The following is a 9,305-nucleotide window of genomic DNA, read 5'->3' as shown; positions in this document are numbered from 1 at the left end:
GGGGTTTGCATGGGGGGCGGGGCGCATTGAATTATGGGTGTGGCCATGCGCGTGCACGACCCCCCCCACTCCTCCCGCTTTTGGCCCGCGATGGCAAAAAGGTTTGCCATGACTGGTACAGGGTCTCCTGCTCAAGCAACGGGGTGGACTAGAAGACCTCCGAGGGCCCGTCCAACTCTTATTATTCCTTGTTCTAGGTTCTATTCAGTCTTCAGCCCAAAGGTGGACAGAGTGGAAATACTTTTAATAAATAAAAACATCCAGCCCTCCCAGTGCAGTTTAACAATCATCAAGGTCGGAATTGTGAAAACAGCAGCGGATAGCAGCAGCAGTAAAATAACGGGTGGGTCACAAAAGTCATAATAAATTATTAAGAAAGTAAAGATTAAATAAAGGCCGGCGTGTCTTCTCTTTTTTTTTTTTTTTCGTAGAAGGATTTCAGATTCACCAAGGAGCTCGTTGGTTCTCTTCTGCAAAACGGGGACATGAGATTTGCATTGGATCTTCGCTCAACTGAAGGGTTAGCACCCTATTTTTTTCCTTTTCGGCAGCCCAAAGAAAGAAAACTGGGTTCGTAGGGGGGGTGGAATAAAAGAAAAGAAATATTCTGGTGGAAAGAAGAGACCAAAACAAATTCCATCCGACTCCTCCATCTCTACTGGCTTCTCCTGATGTTGCTGAGTCGGGAATTTGAAAGCCAAAGTGGTTCCCCTTGGCATGGCCAGCTGGCTGGCAGTTCCTTCACCTGGGGGTGTGGGGATATGAGCTTCTCCATCCCTCCAAGGACAACTCATTGGATCCTCATGAGTTGGACTCCTCCTGGGTTGTTCGTGGCAAGGGGTACGGACTCGGGATCTCGACCAGATATTTGTAGGACAGCCCCACCATGACCTGCAGGGGAAAGAAAAATAACAGTAACTCTGTTGTGGTCCGCCAGCAGCCTGCGGAGCTGGCAGTGGAGTCGGACAGTGAGGAGGCTGGGGAGGAACATGGGCCAGTCCTGGAGGCTGGGGAAGGCCCAGATGAGGGCTCTGCATCGGAGGCAGAGATGGGTCCAGGGCCATCTGGGAGTGATGCGTGCACTCCGGAGCCCCCAGAGTCAAACAGTAGAGAGACAGAGGAACAGGAGGAGCCTGTTCCTAGTCCACGTATGAGAAGAGCTGTCAGAAGGCAGGAGCAGATAAAGTAGAGAGGACGACTCAGGAGTAAGGCCAAGAGATGATTGGCCCCTCCCATAAGGCTTAAAAGACCAGCAACGGCTCTTGGCCTCTTTTCCGGAAAACAACCGTTGAGAGAATTGGTTCTTGTTTCACTGTATTCATTTCTTGTCGGCGTCTTCTACTTCTAAACTTTTGCCAAGAAAAGCCTTTGGCAGTTTGCCTAATTATCCCAAGGTCGGTGATAAACTGTGCAATGGTGTTTTGAAGAATTTGCTTTAATTTAGTTTGGACTACGCTGAGAATGTGTTAATTCTCATCTGTTCTAATAAAGTCTGTTTGTTTTCGAACTGCATGTATTTAATACTAACTACTTGGGCCCGGGTCACAACAGCTCTAACCACTGCGCCACCGTGGCTTTGCCTCTTAAGAACTCTTCGGTTCCAGCAATTGTCTGAAAACGGTCATGAAAATACTTGGCTGCTTTCTGTGATCCTCAGATTTTATTTTTCTATTTTTTTCCCCCCACAGCAGGAAGATCCTCTCTTCAGAAGAGAGAAAGCTGGGATCTCAGAATGACACTTTTAACACGGGACGCTCCGGCTGAAGAAAGAGAAAGGAAAACTGGCCTTCACACACTCACCATCAAGAGGCTGAGGAGCCCCATCATCACACCTAGCATGATGTACAGATTATCCGTCAATCCTCCAGCCCACAAAGGCCCCAGGATGGTGGCAATTCCCCCAACGGAGCGACGGAGACCCTGACTGAAACCTGCCAAAAGAAGAAAGAACGAGAGAGAAATAAATCCAGCTCTATTAAGGCTCTCAACAAGAGTGGTGCGGTGGCCCAGAGGTGGAGCTCTCGCCTCACAATCAGGAGGCTGTGAGTTCAATCCTAGGTAGAGGCAGATATTTCTCTCTCTGGACACAATGAAACTATATCTACTTGGGAAAAAAAAACTCCGCCTTGGCGACAGGAAGAGCATTTGGCCAGTAAACCCTCAGCTCCATTCAGTTGCTCAGACTCCATCCCGCAAGGGATTATGAGGTCATTAAAAGAAGATAATAATAATAATAATAATAATAATAATAATAATAATAATAATAATAATAATAATAATTTTATTTCTATACCACCCTTCTCCCAAAGGACTCAGGGCAGTGTACAACCTGATTAAAAGCATAAAGACAGACAAAATTTAAAAATAATTAAAATTATAAATAATTGACTCAATTATAAAAAACCCAAATTTAAAATCCCACATTTAAAACCAATTAAAATCTTTACATTGCTAGCCCGGCCTGGCGGAACAACAAGGTTTTGAGGGCACAGCGAAATACACGGAGGTCGGAGATCTTACACATTTCTGGGGGCAGTTCATTCCAAAGGGCAGGGGCTCCCACAGAGAAGGCCCTCCCCCTGGGTGTCGCCAGCAGACATAATTTGGCCGATGGCACCCTGAGGAGACCCTCTCTGTGGGAGCAGACTGGCCAGTGGGAGGCTACTGGTGGCAGAAGATGGTCTCGAAGGTACCCAGGTCTAATGCCGTGGAGCACTTTAAAGGTGGTAACCAACACCTTGAATCGCACCCGGAAGACCACTGGGAGCCAGTGCAGCTCGTGCAGGAGGGGTGTCACGTGGGCACAATGAGTTGCGCCCATAACCACCTGCGCGGCCGCATTCTGGACCAGTTGGAGCCTCTGGGTGCTTTTCAAGGGGAGCCCCATGTAGAGAGCATTGCAGTAATCCAGTCGGGAGGTGACAAGGGCGTGAGTGACTTGAAGCCAGTGATGCAGGAGGCCGACTAGGCCACGCCCACCATGGCCACGCCCACCCAGCAACCAGGCAGAGAACCCCTTGCTAAAATTTTTGAAGCCCACCTCTGCTTACCTTGTGTTCTCTCTGCTGTGACTTTAGAAAAGAGTGATACCTGGGAGACAGCCACGAAGGGCAGGCCCAAGACCTGCAAAAAGACACCTACGACCAGCTCCGTGAGGAGGACAGCAAAGGTACCTGAGTGAGGGACGGAGACATGCAAAACAAGGTAAGGAGGAAGTTCACAGCAGATCATACCAGTGTAAATCACACCCTCGCTCAAAACTGGTTCCCTCACCTGGACGTCCACCTTCAACTTGGCCATCCTAACTTACCGTATTTTTTGGAGTATAAGATGCACCTTTACTCCCCAAAAAAGAGGGTGAAAATCTGGGTGTGTCTTATACTCCGAATGTAGCCCCATCCAGCTTCTCAAACGAGGTTCCAGAGGCTGAAAAAAGCATCAGAAACGAAGCTTCAGAAAAGAAGCCCCCAAACAGAGCTTCAGGAAAAAAAGCCTCAAAAACAGAGTTTCAGAGGCTTTTTTTTCTGAAGCTCTGTTTCGGAGGCTTTCAGAGTCAAGAAAAGAAAGTTTTTTCTGAAACGGAGTTTCAGAAGTTTCAGAGGCAGAAAAAAAAGCAAGGCACAGAGCTCACAACTAAGGAACCTGTTGCTAAAATTCATCTCTGGGAACAGCTGATTGGGGGTATTCCAGGAGGCCGATCCACCTGCCAATCAGCTTTTTTCTTATTTTCCTCCCCAAAATCTAAGGTGTATCTTATACTCCGAAAAATATGGTAGCTCTTTGGTGGGTCAAGATGTGCTACGGGGTTTCATCATGATCCATGCAAATATACGGAGAGGAAAACCTGCTAAGAAAACTTCCAAGTGTTAGTTGGCTACGGCAGAGCTGGCTGAGGAACTCTGGGAGTTGAAGTCCACAAGTCTTAAAGTTGCCAAAATTGGAGACCCCTGAGGTAAATGACTAAGAATCTCCATAGACATTTGCTTGCTAGCACTGATGATGTTCACCTCATTGGGTAAGGAAACATCCTCAAGAAAACAACCAAGTTCAGTCAGCACCAAGCGCCCCACGGTTCAATCCTGAGTTACAGATAATTCTCTTCTACTAGAACTCTACATCTCCAGGGCATCAAGAGGTCAGGAACTGAGAAGACGGGAACGAAGACACCTTCCCGCTCTTCTCCAGCCGTCCATCGTCATTACCCTGGGGGTGTGCCAGGAACAGCAGGCACCAGACGCAGGCTACGTTGCAGATGACCAGGCCTAGGAGCAAGATGAATCGATCCGAAAGCCGGGCACTGAGAAAACGCACCAGGAAGAAGCCAGCGATGACCTGAAAAAGAAGAGGCACAATAACCATGTAATCGGACACTGTGTGTGCAGTGACTCTCATAGCAAGGATTGGGAGAACTCGCTGCCATCAACTCGCCGTAGCGCAGGACAAACCGCAGGATAATTCGCGATGGAACAATTTAATAATTCAATTTACCGTATTTTTTGGAGTATAAGATGCACATTTCCCCCCCTTAAAAGAGGGTGAAAATTTGGGTGCGTCTTATACACCGAATGTAGCCCCGCCCACCCGCTGGCCCCCACCCTTTGGCCTCTGCCTCCCAGCAATTTGCCTCCTTGCAGCAAACAGCCCATTTCAGTTTCAGCTTCAGCACAACCTGATTAGCACAAGCAGCTGATTGTCAGTTGGATCCGCCTCCTGACCATCAGCTGTTTCAGGCTGCAGGGATTGCCATTGCCTATTGCCGCCTCCGCGCGCCCCATTTTCAGCCTCCGCTGTTTGCTGCAAGGAGGCAAATTGCTGGGAGGCAGAGGCAAATTTTTATTTTTCTTGTGCTAATCAGGCTGTGCTGAAACTGAAACTGAAACTGAAACAGGCTGTTTGCTGTTTACTGCAAGGAGGCAAATTGCTAGGAGGCAGAATTTTTTTTTCTTCTTTTCCTCCCCCAAAAAGGTAGGATCGTCTTATAGTCCAGAGGGTCTTATACTCCGAAACATACCATAATTATTTAAAATAAATATTTTAATTAATGTCTTTCACATTTCATTCTGTCCGTCCTTTTGCATCCTTTTTTTTTTAATGATTCTATAGCATGATTTATTTAATGCTAGTTTGACTCTTGTCCTGAAACAAGTTGTTCCATGGCAAATTGGTTGTGTCGAACTGTCATAGCCCTCTCATAGCATGCTTCCACGTTGTCAATCAAAGAGATCAGAGATTACTCCAGAATCTCTCTGCGTTCAAAGGGAGGGGCTTGCCTCTGACTGGCTCTCCTTGTCCACTAACCAAAGAACTTTAGTTAGTTAGATGGTGGAGTTTTGTGTGTATGACACAGCTTGTCACGCAAACACATCCCATTAGGTTAATTTGTTTTATTCGTCAAATCTGAAACCCTCCCTCCTTCCCTCCCCCCATTCAATTTATGTGGCAACGGATTAAGCAGACTCATAAAATTTAGACTAATTCTGTGGAATGGCTTAACCGTATTGTGTGAACACAGCCTAATTCAGTGATGGCACTTACCGTGTGTGCAAGGGAGCCTTACACACGTGTGCACACTCTTCAGGGCCGTAACCAGGAAGAGGAGCTGCCCAGGGGAGCATGCGCGTGCTGGATGAGGTACTTCCGGTTTCCGGCATGCGTGCGCATGCGCACCGGCCAGCAAGTCTTCCAGTTACTGCCGCGAACGTGCACACACCGATCAGCTGGTTGGCGCGCATGCTCAGGCCGGAAAATGGAAGACCAGCTCCTCCGGTTTCCAACACTGCCGCACACACAAAGGTCAGCTGATTGTCGGGTGCGCATGCGTGCCAGAAACCTGGAAGAGGAATGGACAACGCCGTGCACACCAGGCGATATGGCTCCGCGTGCCACTTTGGGCATGCGTGCCACAGGTTCGCCATCACGGGCCTAAATCATGAGATGGACACTGAAATTTAACTGGTGGCCAAGGCCTTCATTTTTGAACCACAGAAATATCAACTGGAGGGAGGGAAGGAGAGGCAGAGAGACCCTAAAACAGATTATTATTTATACTACAGACTCGCAGCCCCACTTTCTCGAAAGGTTTGCCAGGTTCCTATCTTATTTAAGAACCCGCTTACCAGAGGCAGGGCAGAGCAAAATTAGCATCGCCCATTAGCTACATTAAAAATGTCTCTTCCCAAACCATTTTTAGTTATTCTTAATAACTGCCGTCTATCAACAGTCAAAATCTGATTTTACTTATTGGACTTGTTTGTCACCCGTCTCGCCTAGAGATGGCTCTTTTAAGAGAGGGAGATAAAGGGCAAGGATTATGCATTGCTTTAGGTTTGATGTGGAAGAGGTACATTGGAAGACCTGGCAGTGAGGACTCAGCTCCTGTCTGCATGTAATGGCATGTGAGAGAGACCCTGGGAGAAGAATAGAATAGAATAGAATAGAATAGAATAGAATAGAATAGAATAGAATAGAATAGAATAGAATAGAATAGAATAGAATAGAATAGAATAGAAGAATGGAACGGAACGGAACAGAATTTTTTATGGCCAAGTGTGATTGGACACACAAGGAATTTGTCTTTGGTGCATACGCTCTCAATGTACATAAAAAGAAAAGATACGTTTGTCAAGAATCATAAGGAACAACACTTAATGATTGTCAAAGGGTACAAATAAGCAATCAGGAAACAACCAATATCAATATCAATCTTAAGAATACAAGCAACAAAATTACAGTCATGCAGTCATAAGTGGGAGGAGATAGGTGATAGGATCGATGGGAAGATTAATAGAAATAGTAATGCAGCCTTAGTGAATAGTTTGACAGTGTTGAGGGAATTATTTATACAGCAGAGTGATGGCGTTTGGGAAAAAAACTGTTTTTGTGTCTAGTTGTCTTGGTATGCAGTGCTCTATAGCGTCCAGGATGCGAGGGGTCTGTAAATATTTTCACAGCCCTCTTTTTGACTCGTGCAGTATACAGGCCCTCAATGGAAAGCAGGTTGGTAACAATTGTTTTTTCTGCAGTTCTAATTATCCTCCGAAGTCTGTGTCTGTCTTGTTGGGTTGCAGATCCAAACCAGGCAGTTATGGAGGTGCAGATGACAGACTCAATAATTCCTCTGTAGAACTGAATCAGCAGCTCCTTGGGCAGTTTGAACTTCCTGAGTTGGCGCAGAAAGAACAGTCTTATTTAAGAACCTGTTTATCAGAGGCAGGGCAGAGCAAAATTAGCATCACCCAGACCTGGCAGAAGAGACGCTGCCAAGCGAACAGCCAGATAAGCAGCAGCATAGCTCAAAGATGGATACAGGTAGTCCTTGACTTATGACCACAAGTGAGCCCAATACTTACCTTGTTAAGTAAAACTGTCAAGGTGTTAATTTAAGAGCTGACCAGCTGATGCAATGAGGGGAATGAGTCAGCAGGGTCTTTGGCTGTTATCCCTTTAAGAGCCTGTGTAATAAGAGGAGGCCCTGCTGTAGTGTTGGTTGGTTCATCAAGTTTCTTCCTTGCGGTAATTGCTGTTTGTTGGGATACTGCTTGTAGCACGTGTGTGTGTGTGTATATATTATTCCTATATTCCTATTGTACATAAAAACCACTAACTGATACAAACCACTATTGGCTGTACTTGTTCCTGGGTTGATACACAGGATAGACCTGTGCACACTCCGACAGTGGTGAGTTTTGTTCCGTTTTATAATGCTTCTTACCACGGTTATTAAATGAATCAGTACAGTAATAGAGTTAGTGTCCATGGAGATTCTCAATTATCCAAGTCTTGATTTTCTCAAAGGTGCTTTTTCTTTGTTTTGCGCCTTGAAGACCTTTTGCTTCTCATCCAAGAAGCTTCTTCAGTTCTGACTTCAGTTCTGAAGAAGCTTTTCGGATGACGAGCGAAACATCTTCGAAGGAAAAAACAAAAGTCCAGTTGCCTTTTGAAAAAGCACATTTGGGACACGGTTGTTGAGTAAATCTGGCTTCCCCGCTGACTTTGCTTGTCAGAAGGTGGCAAAAAGCGATCACGTCACCCCAGGACACTGCAACCGTCATAAATATGAACCAGCTGCCAAACCTCCAAATTTTGATTACCTGATCACGGGGATGCTGCAAGTCGTAAGTGTGCAAAACGGTCATAAGCCACTTTTTTTCAGTGCCGTTGTAACTTCAGAGAGTCACTGAATGAATGGCTGTAGGTCAAGGACTGCCTGAAATAGGCAGGGCAAGAGGGTCGGAAGAGACCTTCCCAAGGGTGAAATCCAAAATTTTTCCCTACCGGTTCTGTGAGCGTGGCTTGGTGGGCATAGCAGGGGAAGGATATTGCAAAATCTCCATTCCCTCCCCACTCTGGGGCCAGCCAGAGGTAGTATTTGCCAGTTCTCCAAACTACTCAAAATTTCCGCTATTAAGATTCTATTAATGTTGTTGTTGTTGTTGTTAACTGCGAAGTCGTGTCCGACCCATCGCGACCCCATGGACAACCTTCCTCCAGGCCTTCCTGTCCTCTACCATCCCCTGGAGTCCATTTAAGCTCATGCCGACTGCTTCAGTGACTCCATCCAGCCACCTCGTTCTCTGTCGTCCCCTTCTTCTTTTGCCCTCAATCTTTCCCAGCATGAGGCTCTTCTCCAGCGAGTCCTTCCTTCTCATTAGGTGGCCAAAGGATTTGAGTTTCCTCTTCAGGATCTGGCCTTCTAAAGAGCAGTCAGGGTTGATCTCCTCTAGGACTGACCGGTTGGATCGCCTTGCAGTCCAAGGGACTCGCAGGAGTCTCCTCCAGCACCAGAGTTCAAAGGCCTCAATTCTTTGGCGCTCAGGCTTTCTTATGGTCTAGCTTTCACAGCCATACATCGCAACTGGGAAAACCATCGCCTTGACTATACGCACTTTTGTTGGCAGGGTGATGTCTCTGCTTTTTAGCATGCTGTTTAAATTTGCCATAATGTATGGCATTCCCCATAATGCTATTAATGTAGCTTTGCAATAAAGTAGAATCAGCTCATCCAGCCACGATTCCTACCTGCTTTACCTGATCAGACCGACACTCTACCTTATTAAAGTGGTACAGTGAGCAAAATCTCCTATAACAAACACATACTGCTCAGTTACAGTGTCACCTCTTTTCACCCTTACCTCCACACCACACAGGAAATACATGATGCTGTTCTCCAGTTCTCCAAAGTTCAAATACTTCTGTGTAATTGGAGTCACCATAGTCTGTAGAGGAAAATCAATAGAAGCTTCAGGTGGTTTACCTATTCTTAGAATGGCCTCCGACGCTACAAGCAGCAACTTTCAATACATTAA

The 9,305-nt window shown here is 46.3% G+C and overlaps 1 protein-coding gene across 1 annotated transcript in view; it reads right to left on the bottom strand.

The window, feature by feature from the left end:
* Positions 1-223: 223 nt before the first annotated feature.
* The window catches only part of LOC117679779 (major facilitator superfamily domain-containing protein 8-like), a 36,299-nt gene continuing 27,217 nt past the window's right edge, over positions 224-9,305 (bottom strand). The window contains exons 8-12 of the mRNA XM_034442004.3: positions 9,132-9,215; positions 4,203-4,332; positions 3,051-3,173; positions 1,801-1,931; positions 224-891 (exon numbers count right to left, since the gene is read on the bottom strand). Coding sequence (XP_034297895.1) covers positions 802-891; positions 1,801-1,931; positions 3,051-3,173; positions 4,203-4,332; positions 9,132-9,215 — 558 coding nt within the window. The 3' untranslated portion in view covers positions 224-801. The remainder of the gene's footprint in view (positions 892-1,800; positions 1,932-3,050; positions 3,174-4,202; positions 4,333-9,131; positions 9,216-9,305) is intronic.

This window comes from Pantherophis guttatus, chromosome 6, assembly GCF_059756535.1.
Source record: "Pantherophis guttatus breed Tessera chromosome 6, ASM5975653v1, whole genome shotgun sequence".
Classification (NCBI taxonomy): domain Eukaryota; kingdom Metazoa; phylum Chordata; class Lepidosauria; order Squamata; family Colubridae; genus Pantherophis; species Pantherophis guttatus.
The sequence above is the reverse complement of the archived record's forward strand: the minus strand, read 5'-3'. Positions and strand labels throughout refer to the sequence as shown.